Genomic DNA, 23,797 nt, shown 5'->3' on the forward strand with positions numbered 1-23,797 from the left:
AATTCATTAGGCCCTAATCTATGGATTTCACATGACTGGGAATACAGATGTGCACCTGTTGGTCACATATACCTTTAAAAATTGGGGTGTGGGTCAGAAAACCAGTCAGTATCTGGTGTGACTACCATTTAACGTTGTGGTCCACCAGCCACTGTGGCAGGTAGATTCAAAATATATATCAACCACTCAGATTTTTTTCACAGCCAAAATATTTTTGGGGACATAATTACATAAAAAAAAACTAATGGATGACCATGCTTTGTAATGTTTGTAAAATAAATGTATTTGTAAGAAGTAATGTGGTATATTCAATTGTATTTCATTTTTTGTGACCTGAGTCTTTTAATCAAAATATCAGACAACATTTTCTCCTGCCCCTTTAAGGGCGGGATGTTTCCGTGGTAACGGGCCACTCTAGTCCTGTCACGTGTCGGTGTGTGTGTAAGAGAAGGGACCTTTACTTCACAATCAGTTGAAGTAGCAGACTCAAACTAATGTTGAAAAACAAACAAGTTTGTGAGCAAAAAAATGTAAATAGCCAAGATACACGAGGACAAAGTCGCACTTTGTAGATTTTTGAGTAAATTATACCAACGTTTATGCCTGTGCACAGCACCTCCAAAAATGAATACAGTATATCAGCACTTTCACTCCTTGCGACACCTCCGCTGCCAAGCAGTGTTTCTGCGAGAGGTGGGATATAAGATGCCTATTAGCAGCTATGAAACAAGTCAGGAGAATGACTTTGAAACAGCTTCTGCAACATGATTCTAACCCTAACTCGAACATGTGCTTATACTTGACTTTTTGACTTTTTATTCGCTAATGTAATGCTCTCACCGTAGAGCCCTGCAAATTCACCACCCGCTAACGTGGCTGGTGAACTATACATATACATACCCGCCAATACCTAAATCTACCCGCAGGTGGCGGGTGTTATGCCCTGCTACCATTTGACTCATGCAGAGCAACACATCTCACATCTCCTTCGCATAGAGTTGATCAGGCTGTTGATTGTGCCTTTAAGAAAAAATATTGCAGTCAGAGGGGGGGGGGGGGCATTACTTAAAATTTTTAAAAAATGTAAGTCTTGATGAACACTCCAAACAGCCTACTCTTAGGCGTCCGCATGGTTCGAAAGCACACCGTTGTTGCCACATTTCAATGATAAAACTGTCAGGGACAAAAATGCAATTTCAAAATGCGTTCGGGACGCCCCGGCTGCAAATACTGCATCCAAAATAACACTTGTTTTTTTTACTGCAGTAATTTTGCAGTGTAACTGCAGTTGTTATTTTTATTTTTTCTTTAACTTTTTATTTAACCGGGCAAGTCAGTTAAGAACAAATTATTATTTACAATGACGCTCTACCCCGGCCAAACCCGGACGACGCTGGGCCAATTGGCCCTATGGGACTCACAGTCACGGCCGGATTTGATACAGCCTGGATTCGAACCCAACCAGGGACTGTAGTGTCTGAGATGACACTGAGATGCAGTGCTTTAGACCAGTTGTTCTGCAATTACTGTGTCCAAAATACTACAGTCGACTGCAGTTCAAAACTGCAATCTTTTTTTTGTAAGGGTGGCCTGTGGAATGTTGTCCCACTTCTCTTCAATGGCTGTGCAAAGGAGAGCAATTGCCCACAGAAGTCAGTTACGACGAGGGCGAATTGCAGTCATGTCTAGACCCTGGTGTGGACGGCGAGCATGCAGATGAGCTTCCCTGAGACAGTTTCTGACAGTTTGTGCAGAAATTATTTGGTTGTGCAAACCCACAGTTTCATCAGCTGTCCAGGTGGCTAGTCTTAGGATGTGGAGGCTGGCGTGGCTACACATGGGTCTGTGGTTGTGAGGCCAGTTGGACCTACTGACATATTCTCTAAAATTACATTGGAGGTGGCTTATGGTAGAGAAATAAACATTAAATTCTCTGGCAACAGCTCTGGTGGACATTCCTGCAGTCAGCATGCGAATTGCAGGCTCCCTCAAAACTTGAGGCATCTGTGGCATTGTGTTGTGAGACTAAACTGCTCATTTTAAAGTGGCCTTTTATTGTCCCCAGAACAAGGTGCACCTGTGTAATTATCAGGCTGTTTATCAGCTTTTTGATATGCCACACCTGTCAGGTGGAAGGATTATTTTGGCAAATTAGAAATACTTACTAACAGGGATGTAAACAAATGTGTGCACGGAAGTTTGAGAAAGAAGCTTTTTGTGTGTATGGAATGGAACATTTCTGGGATCTTTTATTTCAGCTCATGAAACATGGGACCAACACATTACATGTTGTGTATTTATTTGTGTTCATTGTATTTATTGCCAGCAGCATACTACCCTGCATTCCACTGCTGGCTTGCCTCTGAAGCTAAGTAGGGTTGGTCCTGTTCAGTCCCTGGATGGAAGACCAGATGCTGCTGGAAGTGGTGTTGGAGGGCCACTCTTTCCTCTGGTCTAAAAAACATGGCACTGATTGGGGACATTGTCCTGTGTATGGTGTTGTCTTTTGTCGGGGACGTTAAAACGGGTGTCCTGACTCTCTGTGGTCACTAAAGATCCCATGGCACTAATTGTAGGGGTGTTAACCCCGGTGTCCAAGCTAAATTCCCAATCTGGCCCTTATACCGTCATGGCCACCTAATCATCCCCAGCTCATTCATCCCCCTCCTCTCCCCTGTAACGATTCCACAGGTTGTTGCTGTAAATGAGAATGTGTTCTCAGTCAACTTACTGGCTAAAATAAAAATCTATGATTAGAGACCCTATCTGTGGTTAAATCACTCAGGAGAAGAAAAAAAAAACGTTAGGTTGTATTTTGTGTGGAGCATCTCTTTAAATTGCATATCCAAAGGGAAATCCAATGGTGTATCAGTATCTTCTGGTAGGCTTGTGGGAGCATTGGTGGCTCCGGTGAGAAGGAAGTGTCAAACTATCACAGGCGGCTGGCTGCCTGCTGTTGCTAGGCAACGTGGTGGCCAATGATGCAGATTTTTCACCATTGACGCTTTCCTAAATGACTGAGACTTGCCTTCCCCACGCTGTCATTCCACTTGAATGAATGGAATTGGAAAACCACAGTGTGGTCATTGATAAGCATTAGGGGAATTTGCAGTATTCACCTACAAACAGTATTCACCTACAAACAGTATTCACCTACAAACAGTATTCACCTACAAACAGTATTCACCTACAAACAGTATTCACCTACAAACAGTATTCACCTACAAACAGTATTCACCTACAAACAGTATTCACCTTCAAACCTTGTTGGGATCGTAATGAATTCAAGGTACCATGAAATAGGAAATCTGACTGGTGTCCCCTTCACTTGTGTATTTGTTTTTCGACACCCTTGCCATGTGGCTTTCGTCATTGATCACTACTGCCAGGAGCCAGTTCTACTGTGGTCAGAACCGTAGACGAAGCTTCCTGAACGGGTTGCCTCGCATGCAGAGAGGGAAGTTGTCGAGCTCACGCCAATCAAAAGAAGTTGGACAAAGTTCTATTGTTTCAGTCAGAGTTAATGGTTCAAACCCCATAAAAGATGGCACTGGGGCAAAGAAACGGTATTTTACTGAAACCAATATTTCCTCTATTCTCCTTTAATGAGATTTCACTGAGCTGGTTACTGCCCTGTGCCTCATATGTCACATTCAGACGATTATGCTAGCTACCACTGGTGTTCAACTGCCAAGCAGAACCCTTATTTTATTTTCTTCACTTCTGCAGCAATGAATCTGCCATCTGCTAGGTTAGCCATCACTTAGACTCATTTTTCAAAGAGCCTTCAGGTTTTTAAGTGAAGCGTACGTAGCGAGCTTTGTTCAATTAATGTGGCCCATCTGGAGCCCCTGAAACACTTCTGGATTTCAGTTCCACAACATCAGCCTATAAAAAACAATATCACTTATTTTACACAACAGAAGCATAGTATGGTACAGTACAGAGTCTAATGCAGCTTTGGATTATTACATTAGATCATATTATACCACAACATCATGCCCAGATAAGGTGTAAGCACAGAAAGGTTTTAGTTGCTTGATATGTAGGGAATATGTCCTACCCTAGGCTGGAAGTTAACTACAGCGGATATTTCGCTATGACATAAATTCTTTGAAACCTTGGCAAATATTGATTCTAACAGAGGTCGGCCTAAGACAGCCGCGTATATAACAAACCTACTGCAATGGCAAAACTAGGAACAGCTCTTAACTTTCAGCTTCCCCGTAAACACACAGAGCTAGGTATTAACCTTGTTCTCGTAACCATGTGCTACAAGTGAAGCACCTTGTAGGGGCACTTGCAGACTTCACATGTAAAACTTCCTGAGGCTATGCATGAAAAGGGATGCAGCCTTCATGCAATGTTTTGAACGATGTATCTTTTCGAATTCCTATCGAAAGGTCCTCTCCCCTGTAACTATTCCCCAGGTCATTGCTGTAAATGAGAATGTGCTCTCAGTCAACATACCTGGTAAAAAAAAACTAATCCTCTTCTAAGAAGTTCTCCACCAGCTTATGGTGACTAATCATTTACATTTTTCTCCAGATTTGTTATTGTTTTTCAGGACTTAGTTCTATTCTAAGAATGTCTTTGTTAAACAACCAATGCCATTCCATGGAGTTGCTATTGAACCCTTCTGAAGCACTTCTCATCCCAAGTTGTCTTGTGAGTTAGGCTACCTGATAGAAACACATTGGAACAGATGAATAAAGCTACGCTCAATTCAATCAAAGCCGCATTGCAGTACTCACAGTTTGGGGTACTGTAAAAAAAAGTAAATAAAAAAGATACAGTTGAAGTTGGAAGTTTACATACACCTTAGCCAAATACATTTAAACTCAGTTTTTCACAATTCCTGACATTTAATCCAAGTAAAAATTCCCTGTTTTAGGTCAGTTAGGATAACCACTTTATTTTAAGAATGTGAAATGTCAGAATAATAGTAGAGAGAATGATTTCTTTCAGCTTTTGTTACATTCATCACTTTCCCAGTGGGTCAGAAGTTTACATACTCAATTAGTATTTGATAGCATTGCCTATAAATTGTTTAGCCTTTCACAAGCTTCCCACAATAAGTTGGGTGAATTTTGGCCCATTCCTCCGGGCAGAGCTGGTGTAACTGAGTCAGGCTTGTAGGCCTCCTTGCTCGCACACACGCTTTTTCAGTTCTGCCCATGCATTTTCTATCGGATTGAGGTCAGGGTTTTGTGATGGCTACTCCAATACCTTGACGTTGTTGTCTTTCAGCTATTTTGCCACAACGTTGGAAGTATGCTTGGGGTCATTGTCCATTTGGAAGACCCATTTGCAACCAAGCTTTAACTTCTTGACTGATGTCTTGAGATGTTGCGTCAATATATCCACATAATTTTCCAACCTCATGATGCCATCTATTTTGTGAAGTGCATCAGTCCCTCCAGCAGCAAAGCACCCCCACAACATGATGCTGCCACCCCTGTGCTTCACGGTTGGGATAGTATTCTTTGGCTTGCAAGCCTCCCCCTTTTCCCTCCAAAAATAACGATGGTCATTATGGCCAAACAGTTCTATTTTTGTTTCATCAGACCAGAGGACATTTTTCCAAAAAGTATGATCTTTGTCCGCATGTGCAGTTGCAAACCATAGTCTGGCTTATTTATGGCGGTTTTAGAGCAGTGGCTTCTTCCTTGCTGAGCTGCCTTTTGGGTTGTCGATATAGGACTTGTTTGACTGTGGGTATAGATCCTTTTGTGGCTGTTTCTTCCAGCATCTTCACAAGGTCCTTTGCTGTTGTTCTGGAATTGATTTGCACTTTTCGCACCAAAGTACGTTCATCTCTAGGAGACAGAACGCGTCTCCTTCCTGAGCGGTATGACGGCTGCGTGGTCCCTTGGTGTTTATACTTGCGTACTATTGTTTATACAGTTGAACGTGGTACCTTATTTGTTTACCTTTTGTTTACCTTCTTTGGCTAACCTAGACGTTTGGAAATTGCTCCCAAGGATGAACCAGACTTGTGGAGGTCTACAATATTTTTTCTGAGGTCTTGGCTGATTTCTTTTGATTTTGCCATGATGTCAAGCGAAGAGGCACTGAGTTTGAAGGTAAGCCTTGAAATACATCCACAGGTACACCTCCAATTGACTCAAATGATGTCAATTAGCCTATCAGAAGCTTCTATAGGCATGTCATAATTTTCTTGATTTTTCCAAGCTGCTTAAAGGCACAGTCAACTTAGTGTATGTAAACTTCTGACCCACTGGAATTGTGATACAGTGAATTATAAGTGAAATAATCTGTCTGTAAACAATTGTTGGAAACATTACTTGTGTCATGCACAAAATAGATGTAACCGACTTCCCAAAACTATAGTTTGTTAACAAGAAATTTGAGGAGTGGTTGAAAAACGATTTTTAATGACTCCAACCTAAGTGTATGTAAACTTCCGACTTCAACTGTATAGGCCTACCCCAGCTCACAGGAAGAGGAAGCTCACAATTTTCAGACATAGGCATGCAATTTCTCTGTAAATTGAACGAAAACTAGAAGAACATTGCTATGACAGGGTGGATAAAAAAATACAAATATTGAACCTTTATTTAACTGGGCAAGTCAGATAAGAACAAATTCTTATTTACAATGACGGCCTACCCCGGCCAAACCCTAACCCTGGACGACGCTGGGCCAATTGTGTGCCGCCCTATAGGACTCCCAATCACGGCCGGTTGTGATACAGCCTGGACTCAAACAAGGGTCTGTAGTGACTCCTCTAGCCTCTAGCCTTAGACTTCTGCTCGACTCGGGAGCAAAATTATAGGATTTAATGATAAGTTACTAAATCATCATACCTATGGTCGACAACTCCAGTAGAACAGCCCACCTGGTGTTCAACCTTCCCAAGGGAAGTGATGGGGAAGGAACCAAAGGGAGAGACATTTATAGGGAAGGTAATCAGGGAAGTGATGGTGTCCAGGTGAGTCTGATGACCCACATTTTTTTTAAATTGAAGCTCATTTACTGCATATGTATACAATTTAAAAACAAAAAAAAATGCTATTTGGAGAACAGCAAAAACTAGCAAATATGACCCCAGCCATTATCTCATTGGTTGCTGTAGCTTCACTCACAGTCGATCAACAAACGCAGCCTATTAGCTATACGATTACACGTTAACGCAGCACCGGGATTAAAAAGGTATTTTATGAACAAAAGGTAAACAAATAATTTGCTTCACAGAAAATGTCCTGCAATTATACACATTTTGCCATTACTTATGCCAGTGAGAGTGAGAGGAACTAACTAAATCAATGGTGGCACCCTGGAGGTCAGGGCCTCTGGGCACATGTCCTCTGTGCCCGGTCGGAAATTCAGCCATGATTACTACAAGTTTAGATAGCTGGCTATACTAACTAGACTACTTTACCAATCTAAAATGTTTAGGCATGGCAGGGGCTAATGATTAAGTGAATGTCTGTGAATGACATACAACGAGAGGAAAACTGCAGCAACCAATTTACCAAATTGCACCTTTTGTATTCTACTATTCAAACACTCAACAGTAAGTTGAAGCCCAGACTGAATCCCCCCCACCCCCCATTTTTAAAAATGATATACAGTACCAGTCCAAAATTTGGACACACCTACATTTTTCTTTATTTGTAATATTTTCTACATTGTAGAATAATAGTGAAGACATCAAAACCATGAAATAACACATATGGTAATCATGTAGTAAGCAAAAAAATATTTTATATTCTTCAAAGTAGCCACCCTTTGCCTTGATTGACAGCTTTGCAGACGCTTGGCATTCTCTCAACCAGCTTCATGAGGTAGTCACCTGGAATGCGTTTCAATTAACAGGTGTGCCTTGTTAAAAGTACATTTTGGGAATTTATTTCCTTTTTAATGCGTTTGAGCCAATCAGTTGTGTTGTGACTAGGTAGGGTTTGGTATAGCTCTAGATAGCTCTATTTGGTAAAAGACCAAGTTCATATTATGGCAAGAACAGCTCAAATAGGCAAAGAGAAACGACAGTCCATCATTACTTTAAGACATGAAGGTCAGTCAATCCGGAACATTTCAAGAACTTTGAAAGTTTCTTCAAGTGCAGTTGCAAAAACCTTGAATAGGATGTATTTTATACGGCAGGCGCAACAGCACAAATGAATTCAAACACAACACTACTCATCTAATTGCCTGTAGGATTGGTTACAGTAGGAAAACATGACATTGTTATGGTTGAGTTGCTTTGAAGTCTTTGGTATCTACATCACACAGGGTCACTGAAGAGTCAAACTTAACCCCAACCCCTGGGTAGAGGGGCTCAGTGAATGTGGTATTGAATGAGTGCAGGTGGGTCAGTGTGTCAGAGGAGACATTGTAGAAGGACAGAATGCCAGCCTGCCAGTCCAGATAGACTCCTACTCTGTTGGAGTGGGAGGAGGAAACAGATATGTCGGTGTTTTCATTATTGTGCCAGGCAGTGTAACTGTTTCCGCAGCAGTCCAGACTCCAGGACGTGTCATTGGCTCCTAGCCGTCTCCTTCCCGTCTTGTATAATCTTCTATATGTCACCGCTATGAGAGCCCAATCCCCACTCCACTCTACCTCCCAGTAACAGCGTCCAGTCAGACCCTCTCTACACAGCACCTGGGGCCATTTGTCATATCTCCCTGGTTGGTCAGGATACGGCTGCTTCTCTTTCACCTGTGTCACCTTCCTGTTCTCCTCAGACAGAGAGAGGTATCTGTGTGCTGTGTTCGGATTCAGTGTGAGATCACAGCCATACACTGAGGGAGATAAGGACAAGAACATCATGATGCAGTTATGTATTGGCGATGTAATTGGTGTATTGCATTAAATGTTATTTTTTCCCCCATTATCTTACGTCAGGGCAACACTTGCCTACTACACTTACAGTCTCGTATCTTGGTTGAGGTATTATTTTTTTTTACCGTAGGAGTGACACCATCTGACGTAAGACAATGGTGTTTTTGATAATATGTGCAGAACAAAAACAGAATAATAACCCACGTCTTCTAAACAACCAGCCCTCTCCCCCAGGGTGAACACTGTAAGCAAAAACAACACGTAAGCAACAAAAAAACAAAAATATTGCTGTAACCAATTTTCGAAAATTATACCTACTATTCTATCTCTCAACAGTAAGTTGAGACCCCATGACTAAGTTCCTCTATCACAAGTCATATTTGTATTTATCCTTTATTTGACAGATTTACAGATTCAGTTCTCACATGACAGTTTGTAGTTTGTACATGGTATCCTCCAGTCCAGAGGAGAACAGGCTCACTCCTGAGTCTCCTGGGTGATTGTAGCTCAGGTCCAGCCCTCTCAGATGAAAAGGGTTTGACCTCAGAGCTGAAGCCAGAGATGCACAGCCTTCCTTCGTGACTCCACAGAATGACAACCTGTGGAAATAGTTTAATTCTATCTGATATCAAGTGTTTGGTAACAGTTGTCAGCTCAGGGATTCGATATCTGTAGTAACACTATGTAACGTATTATTACATTGTTACATAACATATTGTTACATTGTTGTTACATTATAAAAATGAAGATTTTTGTATTCACATAACGATGAATTGACTGTTCTTAATCCACGTTAAAAACACTCAACTCCATTGCCAAACAATTCCTAATTGCTGCGCTTCCTTTTCTTACAGGTCACATCAGTAGTTACGGTGTTGGGTGTTTTTTAAATTTATTTTTATTTCACCTTTATTTAACTAGGCAAGTCAGTTAAGAACAAATTCTTATTTACAATGACAACCTTGTTCAGGGACAGAACGGCAGCTTGGGGATTCGATCTAGCAACCTTTCGGTTACTAGCCCAACGCTCTAACCACTAGGCCACTGCTTACTGTTACTAAAGTTTCTAGTGAGTGGAAGGCAACAGCCCATTATGATGGCTTCCTAAAACGAGATGATGCTCAGTTATCAAGCCCAAACGTTTAAGCACATTCCTTAAACATTGATCAACATGCTTAAATATCTCCATTAGCCCAAACTGACCTCAGTGTCTCCAGTTTACAGTGTGGACTCGCAAGTCCAGCAGAGAGCAGCTTCATTCCTGAATCCTGCAGCTTGTTGTCGCTCAGGTCCAGCACTCTCAGGTGTGAAGACGTGAGGGCTGAAGACAAGATTTTACAGCTTGTCTCTGTGAGTTGACATCCATTCAGACTAGATACGAAACAAGAGTAAATACAAATAAATACTCAGAAAACGGTGATGCTAATGAAGAACAGCAGACATGTAGAAAGACTGGAGATGACCTGTGGAACAAGTCTTGAATGGAAGTACAATTATTTAGAATGATTGTGATCATATTAGTCTGTTTTCTGATATACAATCTCCCAGATTCAATGCAGTCAGTGGTATAAAAAAACAAAATGGTGGGTAAATGCTGATCTCTGTTCTAGGGGAATAAAGCAATGCTCCCTACATTTTTCTGTGATAGGTGGGTAAATGCTTATAGGAAAAAAAGTGTGTAAACAGCCTTTATGTACTTTTACTTCAATCACACCACTGATTCTAACGTCTGGTCTCAATATCTAGTAGGCTACAATGTGAAGCACATTCCTCACACAAGATCATCATGCTTAAATATCTCCTTTAGCCCAAACTGACCTCAGGGTCTCAAGTTTACAATGTGAACTCTCCAGTGCAGCGGAGAGTAGCATCACTCCTGAATCCTGCAGCTTGTTTTTACTCAGGTCCAGCTCTCTCATGTGACAAGTGTTTGAGCTGAGAACTGAGGCCAATGCTTCACAGCATTTCTCTGTGAGGTTACATCCATTCAGCCTAATGAAGAAAACAATCCAACATACAAACAAATTAAAGTTTAGACAAGGATTTTTCTTTATTTGTACTATTTTCTACATTGTAGAATAATAGTGAAGACATCAAAACTATGAAATAACACATGGAATCATGTAGTAACCAAAAAAGTGTTAAACAAATCAAAATATATTTTATATTTGAGATTCTTCATAGTAGCACCCTTTGCCTTGATAACAGCTTTGCACACTCTTGGCATTCTCTCAACCAGCTTCATGAGGTAGTCACTTGGAATGCATTTCAAGATAATTTGTGGAATTTCTTCTTCTTCTTAATGTGTTTGAACCAATCAGTTGTGTTGTGACAAGGTAGGGGTGATATACAGAAGATAACCATATTTGGTAAAAGACCAAGTCCATATTATGCAAAAACGGCTCAAATAAGCAAATAGAAACGACATTCCATCATTACTTTAAGATATGAAGGTCAGTCAATCTGGAAAATTTCAAGAACTTTAAAAGTTTATTCAAGTGCAGTTGCAAAAAAACATTGAGAGCTATGATGAATATGGCTCTCATGAGGACCGCCACAGGAGAGGACCCAGTTACCTCTGCTGCAGAGGATAAGTTCATTAGAGTTTCCAGCCTCAGAAATTGCAGCTTAAATAAATGCTTCACAGAGTTCAAGTAACAGACACATCTCAACATTAACTGTTCAGAAGAGACTGCATGAATCAGGCCTTCGAGGTCAAATTGCTGCAAAGAAACCATTACTAATGGACACCAATAAGAAGAAGACACTTGCTCGGGCCAAGAAACACGGGCAATGGACATTAGACCAGTGGAAATCTGTCCAAATTTGAGATTTTTGGTTCCAACCACCGTGTCTTTGTGAGATGCAGAGTAGGTGAATGGATGATCTCCGCATGTGTAGTTCACACTGTGAAGCATGGATGAGGAGGTGTGATGGTGTGGGGTTGCCTTGATGGTGACACTGTCTGTAATTTATTTACAGAATTCAAGGCACACTTGAACAAAATTACAATGACCCAACAAATCTCCAGGCTGTGTAAGGGCTGTTTGACCAAGAACGAGAGTGATGGAGTGCTGCAACAGATGACCTGACCTCCACAATCACCTGACCTCAACCCAATTGAGATGGTTTGGGATGAGTTGGACTACAGAGTGAAGGAAAAGCAGCCAACAAGTGCTCAGCATATGTGAGAACTCCTTCAAGACAGTTGGAAAAGCATTCCAGGTGAAGCTGGTTAAGAGAATGCCAAGAGAGTGCAAAGAAGAAAACAACACATTGTAAACTTGAGACCCTGAGGTCAGTTTGGGCTAAAGGAGATATTTAAGCATGATGATCTTGTGTGAGGAATGTGCTTCACATTGTAGCCTACTAGATATTGAGACCAGACGTTAGAATCAGTGGTGTGATGGAAGCTGTCATCAAGGCAAAGGGTGGCTACTTTGAAGAATCTTAAATATAAAATATATTTGAATTTTTTTAACACTTTTTTGGTTACTACATGATTCCATATGTGTTATTTAATAGTTTTGATGTCTTCACTATTATTACACAATGTAGAAAATAGTACAAATAAATAAAAAAACTGGAATGAGTATGTGTCCAAAATTTTGACTGGTACTGTATATACATGCACATTGAACTGAAATTCACTTAATTGTAACAGAAATCTAGTTATGGATGGGTCTGGAAAATGTTTACCACTCTCAAATTCATAGACGGGGCTCATAGATCCATGAGATCAAAATCATAATTTTAACCATGTTTTTTAAGTGATACAGTTTACAATTACATTGTTTTCAAACAATGGAGTAAAACAAGTTTATATGTTGGGTTCTGATGGGATAAGAACTAAGCTCATGAGCCATTTCTAAGTTATATTCTTCAAGAATCAATGCCTATACGGTATATGATTAATACAAAATTCCAAAAATAGATGTACCAATCCTGGATTGCCCCTTTAAAGGATCTCCTTTAGGGTTCTTAAATTATTCATCCATTATCATTAAAAGGCTTTATTAATTACAATGACTTATTAGTTGTTGAATTTTTGAATATATTCACATTTAATATTGAGCATGACGTTAATACGGGAACTCACAGAGCTATTCTGGACGCTTTGACCACTGGCAACAACCTCAGAAGACCCTCCTCTGATCTGGAGTATTTCTTCAGGTCAAACACATCCAGGTCCTCTTCTGAAGTCAGCAACACGAACACCAGAGCTGACCACTGTGCAGGTGAAAGTTCGGCCTCTGAAAGACTTCCTGAGCTCAGGTAGGTTTGGATCTCCTCCACCAGAGAATGATCATTCAACTCATTCAGACAGTGAAACAGATTGATGCATCTCTCTGGAGAGGGATTCTTCCTGATCTTCTTCTTGATGTATTCAATTATGTTCTCATTGGTTTGTGAGCTTCTTCCTGTCTGGTTCAGTAGGCCTTGTAGGAGAGTCTGATTGGACTCCAGTGAGAGGCCGAGAAGGAAACGGAGGAAAAGGTCCAGGTGTCCATTCTCACTCTGTAAGGCCTGATCTACTGCACTCTTGTATAAGTCAATCATAGGTTGTTGGTGTTTCCGCCATTTCAAAAGTTTGACGAGGGTGTTCTGTTTGACCAGTGGGTTCTCATTGCAGTTTATGAATGTGAAAAACACGTATACAGCAGCAAGAAACTCCTGGATGCTCAGATGCACAAAGCTGAACATAGTTTTCTGACACGTCCTTCCCTCCATCTTAAAGATCTCCGTGCATAAACCTGAGTACACTGATGCTTCTGTGACATCAATGCCACACTCTCTCAGGTCTTCCTTGTAGAATATCAGATGTCCCTTCTCCAGCTGACGGAATGCCAGCTCTCCAAGTTTAAGGACTATGCTGTCACTTCCTGTGGAATTTTCTGCTTCTCTCATTCTGTCTATCTGAAAGATCAGGAAATGTATGTTCATCTCAGTCAGAGTCTTAGGTATCTTTCTTCTCTCTGCTTCACCCAACAGTTTCTCTAGAACAGTGGCTGATATCCAACAGAACACTGGTATGTGGCAAATGATGTGTAGGCTCCTCGATGACTTCATGTGTGTGATAATTCTGCTGGCCATGTTGTCATCCCTGATTTTTTTCCTGAAGTACTCGTCCTTCTGTGGGTCATTGAACCCTCGTACCTCTGTCCACTGCTGGATGTATTTTCGAGGGATCTTATAGGCTGCTGCAGGCCGGGAGGTTATCCAGATGAGAGCAGAAGGCAGAAGCTCACCTGTGATCAGATTTGTGATCAATTTGTCCAGAGAGGCTGGCTTTGTTTCATCTGTCAGGACCTTATTGTTGAAGTCTAGACGGAGTCGACACTCGTCCAGACCGTCAAATATGAACAGAACTTTAGACTTGTTTCTTAGATTCTTGATTGGTTCCATGTCAGGGAAGAATTGATGAAGCAGTTCAATCAGACTGCAGTCGTCGTCCCCTATATTAGAGTTGATTTGGCGAAAAGAAAGTGGAAAGATGAAACCAATGTCCTGGTTCTCCTTTTCTTCTGCCCAGTCTAGAATAAACTTCTGAATAGAGACAGTCTTTCCTACACCGGCAATGCCCTGAGTTAGAACTGTTCTGATTGGCTTCTTTTGATCGGACTGTTGTTTGAAAATGTTTCTGACTTCAACAGTGGTCTCTCCTGTGACTGGTGTTCTGATGTTCGGATGTATGACCTCATGCTCATCTCTGACCCCTCCCCAGGCCCCCTCAAACACATGGAGCTCAGTGAAGATCTGATTTAGATAGATAAAATCCCCTTCCTTTGACGTCCCCTCATATATACAGCCGTACTTCTTCTTGAGATAGCATTTCAGTTTGTCTTCGACTGCAAGGAAAAAACAAAGCTTACTTTTATTACGGTCATGATAACTTTATGTGTTTGTGTCTGGATTGGATCAGTCAGAGTGCAATAACTAGAGCCTGTCCAGCGGATACAACTGGCTGCAATATGACGTCATCATGATGTCTTTTGGTTAAGGTTGTAAAAAGTTTAGCTAAATGCTTTCTAGAAACCAGACAATTATCATTTTTTCTGAACAGATAACCAAAATATGATGTCTTTCTCATGACGTTTTCATAAATGTTTTACCTGCACTTCTCAGCCCCCCAAAAAACTGTTTACAACATCACTTTGGTCCAACGGGTGTTTTCTTGATTCATTAAGCTTACCTCTAGAACCAAAGGAGCACTCTGGGAAACAAAGAAAAATTCTGTTTTGTTCTATCGTCCTCCTACTAGTTCCTCCTTTATGTTACCTGCTATGCAAAAATCAGTAATCTCTTATCTGCTTTGTGTTGTTTTACAGTCCACTAACCTGCTGGTTCTGTTGTCTCAACCTCATCGTACTCATTCTTTAGTGTTTTAGCCAGTTGGTTCTGGCTCATTTTCCTCAGGATCTCCAGTGAGATCTTCACAGTTCCCTCAGGACCGTAGGTCTCCACCATCTTCTTCATAGTGTCCAGTCTGTCAGTGTTCTCCAGCTGGCTCACTGGGATGTGAGGAAAGCCTTTCACCAGGTCCTGGGTCAGGTGCCATTTAAATGTCTTAAATTCTGCTTCAACCAACTCCTCCAGAGTGGCCAGCAGCAGCCCAGGAACAGGAGCCATTGCAGATCACTGAGAAAAGGAAGTTAGTTGTGATCGTAACTATTTTGTCGCAACAAAGGAATCAGAAGGAAGCTCTAAGTTCCCATCAGCACAAAGAATGATGACATTTTGTCTGAATATACGACAGGGTCTGGCTGGAAATGGTGGAAGGCTAGAACACTGTGTTGCTGTGACTGGGAAGAGACTGTTAATGGAGGGCTAGAACACTGTGTTGCTGTGACTGGGAAGAGACTGTTAATGGAGGGCTAGAACACTGTGTTGCTGTGACTGGGAAGAGACTGTTAATCTCACTTCTGGGTTGTAAACAGAAGATAACCCAATCATAAACAATAGTCATGATAATAATTTTAAAAAAACACCCGATCAACAGACCCAATCAACAGAATCAAACACACTATGGGACAGGTTCCCTGGCCCAGGTTGACTCCAATGCTTCCCACAGTTGTGTCAAGTTGGCTGGATGTCCTTTGGGTGGTGGACCATTCTTGATACACACGGGAAATGGTTCAGTGTGAAAAACCCAGCAGCGTTGCAGTTCTTGACAGTTCTTAAATATTTTGTCTTACCCATTCACCCTCTAAATGGCACATACACACAATCCATGTTTCAATTGTCTCAAGGCTTAAAAATCCTTCTTTAATCTGTCTCCTCCCCTTCATCTACACTGATTGAAGTGGATTTAACAGGTTACATCAATAAGGGATCAAAGCTTTCACAAGGATTCACCTGGTCAGTCTATGTTTATTTTATTTATTTTTTATTTCACCTTTATTTAACAAGGTAGGCTTGTTGAAAACAAGTTCTCATTTGCATCTGCGACCTGGCCAAGATAAAGCAAAGCAGTTCGACACATACAACAACACAGAGTTACACATGGAGTAAACAAACACGGTCAATAATACAATAGAAAAGTCTATATACAGTGTGTGTAAATGAGGTAGGTTAAGAGAGGTAAGGCAATAAATAGGCCATGGTGGCGAAGTAATTACAATATAGCAATTAAACACTGGAATGGTAGGATGTGCAGAAGATGAATGTGCAAGTTGAGATACTGGGGTGCAAAGGAGCAAGATAAATAAATACAGTATGGGGATGAGGAAGATTGGATGGGCTATTTACAGATGAGCTATGTACAGGTGCAGTGATATGTGAGCTGCTCTGACAGCTGGTGCTTAAAGCTAGTGAGGGAGGTAAGAGTCTCCAGCTTCAGAGATTTTTGCAGTTCGTTCCAGTCATTGGCAGCAGAGAACTGGAAGGGGAGGCGGCCAAAGGAAGAATTGGCTTTGGGGGTGACCAGTGAGGAATACCTGCTGAGCTGAGATAAGGCGGGGCTTTACCTGGCAGAGACTTATAGATGACCTGAAGCCAGTGGGTTTGGTGACAAGTATGAAGCGAGGGCCAGCCAACGAGATCATACAGGTCACAGTGGTGGGTAGTATATGGGGCTTTGGTGACAAAACGAATGGCACTGTGATAGACTGCATCCAATTTGTTGAGTAGATTGTTGGAGGCTATTTTGTAAATGACATCGCCGAAGTTGAGGATCGGTAGGATGGTCAGTTTTATGAGGGTATGTTTGGCAGCATGAGTGAAGAATGCTTTGTTGCGAAATAGGAAGCCAATTCTGGATTTAATTTTGGATTGGAGATGTTTAATGTGAGTGTGGAGTTTACAGTCTAACCAGACACCTAGGTATTTGTAGTTGTCCACATATTCTAAGTCAGAACTGTCCAGAGTAGTGATGCTGGGCAGGCGGGCAGGTGCGGGCAGCGATCGGTTGAAGAGCATGCATTTAGTTTTACTTGCATTTAAGAGCAGTTGGAGGCCACGGAAGGAGAGTTGTATGGCATTGAAGCTCATCTGGAGGTTAGTTAACACAGTGTCCAATGAAGGGCCAGAGGTATACAGAATGGTGTCGTCTGCGTAGAGGTGGATCAAAGAATCACCAGCAGTGAGAGAAGAGAGTCGGCCCGAGAATTGAACGCTGTGGCACCCCCATAGAGACTGCCAGAGGTCTGGACAACAGGCCCTCCGATTTGACATACTGAACTTTATCGGTGAAGTAGTTGGTGAACCAAGCGAGGCAATCATTTGAGAAACCAAGGCTGTTGAGTCTGCCAATAATAATTTTATGATTGACAGAGTCGAAAGCCTTAGCCAGGTCGATGAATACGGCTGCACAGTACTGTCTCTTATCGATGGCGGTTATGATATCGTTTAGGACCTTGAGCGTGGCTGAGGTGCACCCATGACCAGCTCTGAAACCAGATTGCACAGCAGAGAAGGTACGGTGAGATTCGAAATGGTCAGTGATCTGTTTGTTAACTTTGCTTTCAAAGACTTTAGAAAGGCAGGGCAGGATGGATATAGGTCTGTAGCAGTTTGGGTCTAGAGTGTCACCCCCTTTGAAGATGGGGATGACCGCGGCAGCTTTCCAATCTATGGGAATCTCAGAAGATATGAAAGAGAGGTTGAACAGGCTAGTAATAGGGGTTGCAATAATTTCGGCATAATTTCATTTTAGAAAGAGAGGGTCCAGATTGTCTAGCCCGGCTGATTTGTAGGGGTCCAGATTTTGCAGCTCTTTAAAAACATCAGCTATCTGGATTTGGGTGAAGGAGAAGTGGGGGAGGTTTGGGCGAGTTGCTGTGGGGAACGCAGTGCTGTTGACCGGGGTAGGGGTAGCCAGGTGGAAAGCATGGTCAGCCGTAGAAAAATGCTTATTTAAATTCTCAATTATTGTGGATTTATCGGTAGTGACAGTGTTTCCTAGCCTCAGTGCAGTGGGTATGGGGACATGGCAATTCAGACAATTAGCAGGCCGGGGCTAGCAAGCTAGCAGTTAGCAGGCCGGGGCTAGCAAGCTAGCATAAGGACCTTAGAGGGACGTCGCGATGGGGGAAAAGTCTGTTTTTGCCTCCTCGTGCGGTGACGACGATAGACCAGTCGTGTAATTAGTAGGCTTCCAAGCAGCAGAGGGGTCCAAGTCCAATTGGCAAAATGGGTATAGTGGTCCAAGAAACTAGCTGGTGGATCAGCTAACAGTCCAATTTGCTATAGATAGCTAGCAGGCCGCGGTTAGCAGAATGGGCCTTCGGGGGACGTCGATTCTGAGGGGCCTGTTGGAATCCTCGGGCAGATTATGTCGGTATTCCAGTCGTGAAGGATCGGCGGGGTTCATTGCCCCGTACCGGCAGTAGAAGGGGTCCGGATATTGTAGCCGAGGAGTGGGCTTCAGGAGTAGCCCAGGAGCCCTAGCTGGGAGATTGGTCTATCATGGGCTAGCCCCAGGCTAGTTGGTGCATTCTCCGTGATGGAAACGTTAGCCAGGAGTAGTCAACCCGGGTTGCGGTTAGCTAGCTGCCATGATCCAGATGAAAGGGTTCAGAGTTTGCGGTAGGAATCCGGGGATATGGAGAGAAAAATAGGTCCAGTATGCCCTGGTTTGAAACGCGTTGTACGAACTGGCGAGAGCTTTCCGAGCTTAAGGTTAGCTGACTGATAGCTGATAGCTGGTAGCTAGTTAGCTATCTAGCTTCAGTTGAGGTATTCCAGTTCGGAGGTAAATTGAAATACTTTAGAAAAAAAACTGATCCACACCACATTGGGTGAGGCGGGTTGCAGGAGAGTATTTTGAAGTTGAGGTTTAGGAAAAATATTAAAAAGAATGCAAATAAAAATATATAAAAAGATATATACGAGACAAGACAAAGGACAAAGACGTCTGACTGCTACACCATCTTGGATTTTATGCCATGGAAAGAGCAGGTGTCCTTAATGTGTTGTACAGTCAGTGTATAATGAACATTTAAAAAACATAGAGACTTACAGTTTCTCTTCCATCCTACCTTAGTTATTGAGGCAATTGACTGGTCTCTTCTGTCACACAGAAGCGCAGATCAGCTAGATCATCCTGAACGGATACACAATGAGGAAACACTGAAACAGGAAGTTATGTAGAAATCAAGTTTCAAGTGACTCAGATAAACAGCGATTACATATCTCAAATCTATGTTGTATAGTTCTCAGAGTTGGGGTCAATTCCACAAATTCAATTCACTTTCCTTGTAAATTCCATCAATTAAATTTAAATTCCAGGTCAATCTTCAGAGCCAGCAGGAGGCTCCAACCCTCCAAGAGCATTTGAAAAGACCACACACTCACTCAACTTAATTGACTCCAGCAGCTATGACGTTCAAGGTATCAACTTACAATGATCTTGGTCAATAGATGCTGCACACCAAGTTTAGGGAAAGGTTTCATTCTCAGAGGATAAAAAAAAAAGTTTAGCTAAATACTTTCTCTGACCAGAAAACCAAAATATGACGTCTTTCTCATAACGTATTATCTGGACTTCTCAATAGTTGCACAACATTTTCAAAATGGCGGATTATCCATCATGGCGAGGTCAGAGGCAAATGTGGACCAGTTTGAGGAGTTCACCCTGGAGTTTAGGACCCTGGCTGCCGGCGCGGGATGGAACAACAGGGCCCTGATCGACCATTACCGCTGCAGTCTGCTCATTTGACCAGCTGGTGGACCTGTCCATCCGGGTGGACAACCTGCTGGCTACTCGCGGACGTTCAGATCGGGGTCTGGTGGTTCCATCCTCCCGCACCCCCTCTCCGATACCCATGGAGCTGGGAGGGGCAGAGCGCAGGGAGACCGGAGGGGGTTCCCGCTCGTGCACCATCTGTGGCCGCAGAGGTCACACTGCCAGTCGGTGCTGGGTTGGTTCCTCTGGGAATCGAGGCAGCAGGTAGGGCGCTCTGGCGTCACCCCAGGTGAGCCAGCACCATTCTCAACCAAAGCCCTCTGTTGCACAAATGTTTGTGTCTGTCACGTTCCCTGAGCATAAGACGCTCGTCAATTCAGGCGTGGCTGGGAATTTTATTGATATAGCTTTAGCCTATAGTTTAGGGATCCCCATAGTTTCCGTGGATGTGCCCTTCCCATTCATGCCTTAGATAGTCAACCATTAGGGTCAGAGTTGCTTAGGGAGGTCACGCAGGGGGGTAACAGGGGGGTCATACGGAGAGAATTAGTCTCTTCCTTATTGACTCTCCTGCGTTTCCCATGGTGCTGGGCCTACCCTGGTTAGCTTGTCACAACCCAACAGTTTCTTGGCTACAGAGGGCTCTCACGGGGTGGTCTTGAGAATGCTCAGGTAGGTGTTTAGGGGTTTCCGTTGGTGCTACTACGGTGGAGAGTCCAGACCAGGTCTCCACCGTGCGCATTCCCCCTGAATATGCCGATTTGGCTCTCGCCTTCTCCAAAAAGAAGGTGACTCAATTACCACCTCATCGACGGGGAGATTGTGCGATAGTTCTCCTGGTAGACGCTGCACTTCCCAGGAGTCACGTGTATCCCCTCTCACAGGCAGAGATGGAGGCTATGGAAACATGTCTCCGAATCCCTGCGTCAGGGGTACATTCGGTCCTCCACTTCACCCGTCTCCTCAAGTTCATTTTTTGTGAAGAAGAAGGAGGGAGGTCTGCGCCCGTGTATTGACTATCGGGGTCTGAATCAGATCACTGTGAGGTATAGTTACCAGCTACCACTCATAGCCACAGCTATAGAGTCAATACACACTTTTTCACCTATTTAGATCTCAGGAGCGCTTACAACCTGGTGCGTATCAGAGAGGGAGACGAGTGGAAGATGGCTTTCAGTACCACCTATGAGTACCTCGTCATGCCGTACAGGATGATGAATGCGCCATCAGTCTTCCAAGACTTTGTAGACGAGATTTTCAGGGACCTGCATGGGCAGGGTGTAGTGGTGTATATTGATGACATTTTTATATACTCCGCTACACTAGCTGTGCATGTGTCCCTGGTGCGCAGAGTGCTTGGTCGCCTGTTGGCCAGAATGTTGGCGCAGACCGTCACCGCCTGTGAGGCCCCGGTGTGGACCGAGTCTGGCTCTTGACCCAAAACATGCCCCTTCGCCTGCCCTGTCGGAAGCTGGGTCCGCGGTTTGTGGGGCCATTTAAAGTTCTGAGGAGAGTGAACGAGGTTTGTTAAAGGTTACATCTTCCCCCCGATTACCGCATTAACCCCTTGTTCCATGTGTCTCTCCTCAGGCCGGTGGTGGCTGGCCCGCTCCAGGAGTCTGAGGTGCGGGAGGTTCCTCCGCCCCCTCTGGACATCGAGGGGGCCCTGGCTTACTCCGTTCGTTCCATACAGGATTCGAGACGTCGGGCGAGGGGCCTTCAGTACCTCGTGGACTGGGAGGGGTATGGTCCGGCAGAGAGATGCTGGGTTCCGGTGGAGGACGTGATGGATCCTTCAATGGTGCGAGAGTTCCACCGTCTCCATCCGGGTCGCAATGCGCCTCGCCCTCCAGGTCGTCCCCGAGGTCGGTGTCGATGCGCTGCTGGAGCCGCGCGTTGGCGGGGGGTACTATTTTAGAATAAGACCGTAATATAACAAAATGTGGAAAAAGTCTCAGGATTTTGGAAATTCTCCCGCGATCCCATTTTCATATCAGGCGACCGCAAATGGGCTCGTGACCCCTAGTTTGGGCACCACTGCTTTAACCCTTTTTCCATAAAATAAAAAAAACATGCTAGAACTGATGCCCATCAAGAACTAATCTGACAAAAATGCTCTGAAAAAGTTTAAACCTACTTTGGACGCACAAGAGCGCATTAGATAAATTAGATGGAAGAGGTGCTTTTAACTCCACTCTAATCTCGATTTTGCTTATGTAAAACCGTATCAAACCAGTTAAAATTTGAAATGGAGTTTATGGAACTCACACAATGAAACTGACATGAAATGTGTAGAATGATACATTTGCATGGAGCTGGCAAATGGATTTAATAAATAGCCTACAACTTCAGTTTATTGCTGTTGTAGCCTTGTGTTATTATGCAATTATTAATAGCCATGTTTAGTTAATTAAATTGAACGCTATCAATTGTGATCATGGTCACAGCTCTATCGCAATTGCCGACCAGCTATTGCTAGAATGCATTAGATTGACCGTAACTGTAAATCAGATTAGGCTACAGGTTTAAAAAAAATTAAAAACAGTTTAAAAACTGTCTGTTCATTTCCATATTATTAATTTTTGATTGAAATTATGACCCCATCCTCAGTAGCCTATTCCAGTAGGATTTTGGACAACACAAGCCCTTCTTACCTCGATAACGCCTCGCTATTTAGATTGAATAAATGAGTCTGTCAATATGAACTATACAAACTGCTAAATCGTTCATGTTAATTACATCTTGCCTAGGCTACTGGAGGCTATCTGGGGCTATAGGCTATAGGCTCCCTGCATCTAGCTCAATAAACCATGGCAAAGTTGAATTACAATCATAAACTGAGGTTTTATTCAGTAGTTTAGGCCTATTGAAATGACAAGTCAATCACGCAAATAGGCCTAACTATTTGCCTTATTCCTTTGTAACAGTTTGTATAACATCTGGTACAGAATGAGACACAATTGCCAGAAATAACATTCGTTCTTTTAAATTCGTAAAAGTGTTTCTTGCGCTGAGATTTCGTAAATCCTCTGTCCCAACTTTCATCACTCAAACTCAACTGATGGATTTATCTATTGTTTTGCACATGCGCAAAGCGGATTTATTTTAAATCCTAGCAGTCAAACGAGTCAAATCGACAGCCATTGATGCAATATTATCTGTCGAGTTTAATAAAGGCGAATTAGATTTTCTCTTGCGACATATGCAAATGTATTTAATACGTCATGTTAGCTCGCAAAAATTATTATTTTGATGAAAAACCGAATATTGCTGTCACATTATTTGATGCGTTTAATTTGAAAAAGGAAATCCTGCAGCAATTTGAATTGTCTCTCCCAAAATATATCATTCTAACAAATCATTTAGAATCCTTTGCCTCTCAGTAGCAACTGTTGGGGTGGAAGGGAAGTTGTATTTTTACCACAGCACACTGTCTAAACATGACAATATGACATTCATTTGCAGCATTGCAGTTCCCGAACAGAGTACATGATGTACTTTTGGCCCAGGCAAAGGTACAACACTGGCCTCTGGTGGTTGGTGTATGTTATTGAACTAGACCGGCTGACAGTCAGCCTGAGACCTATGAAGCTAATCCAGTTTCCAGGCTACTGAACCATATTTATTCAATTATTTGTCATAATTTTAAGTTATCGTTACTCATTGTGTATTTATTCCTTGTGTTATTATTTTTCTATATTTTTCTCTCTGCAATGTTGGGAAGGGCCAGTAATTAGGCATTTCACTGTTAGTCTCCACCTGCTGTTTACGAAGCATGTGACAAATGACATTTTATTAGATTTTAGATGGTAATTTATTGGAATTACCTCATAAAAATACAAAAATCTCATAATGAAAACA

General features: G+C 42.6%; 1 protein-coding gene across 3 annotated transcripts; it reads right to left on the reverse strand.

Annotated features, from left to right (window-relative positions):
* Positions 1-7,611: 7,611 nt before the first annotated feature.
* LOC110524946 (NLR family CARD domain-containing protein 3-like) lies at positions 7,612-19,407 on the reverse strand. 3 transcript variants are annotated; one of them, XM_090233648.1, is made up of 9 exons: positions 19,290-19,407; positions 15,150-15,450; positions 15,005-15,025; positions 12,911-14,660; positions 10,630-10,803; positions 10,015-10,182; positions 9,237-9,410; positions 9,016-9,053; positions 7,612-8,771 (listed from the first exon to the last, which is right to left on the reverse strand). In XM_090233648.1, the coding sequence occupies exons 2-9, from the start codon at positions 15,439-15,441 to the stop codon at positions 8,215-8,217; spliced, it is 3,174 nt and encodes a 1,057-aa protein (XP_090089774.1). In that variant the 5' UTR covers positions 15,442-15,450; positions 19,290-19,407; the 3' UTR covers positions 7,612-8,214. The 3 variants fall into 3 exon arrangements, with proteins under 3 accessions (XP_090089774.1, XP_090089776.1, XP_090089775.1); XM_090233650.1 differs by having other exon boundaries at positions 14,925-15,025; positions 19,290-19,371; XM_090233649.1 differs by lacking the exon at positions 15,005-15,025.
* Positions 19,408-23,797: the final 4,390 nt, after the last annotated feature.

The sequence above is a fragment of the Oncorhynchus mykiss genome, chromosome 5 (assembly GCF_057628025.1).
Source record: "Oncorhynchus mykiss isolate SJ-2025 chromosome 5, ASM5762802v1, whole genome shotgun sequence".
In the NCBI taxonomy this organism is placed as follows: domain Eukaryota; kingdom Metazoa; phylum Chordata; class Actinopteri; order Salmoniformes; family Salmonidae; genus Oncorhynchus; species Oncorhynchus mykiss.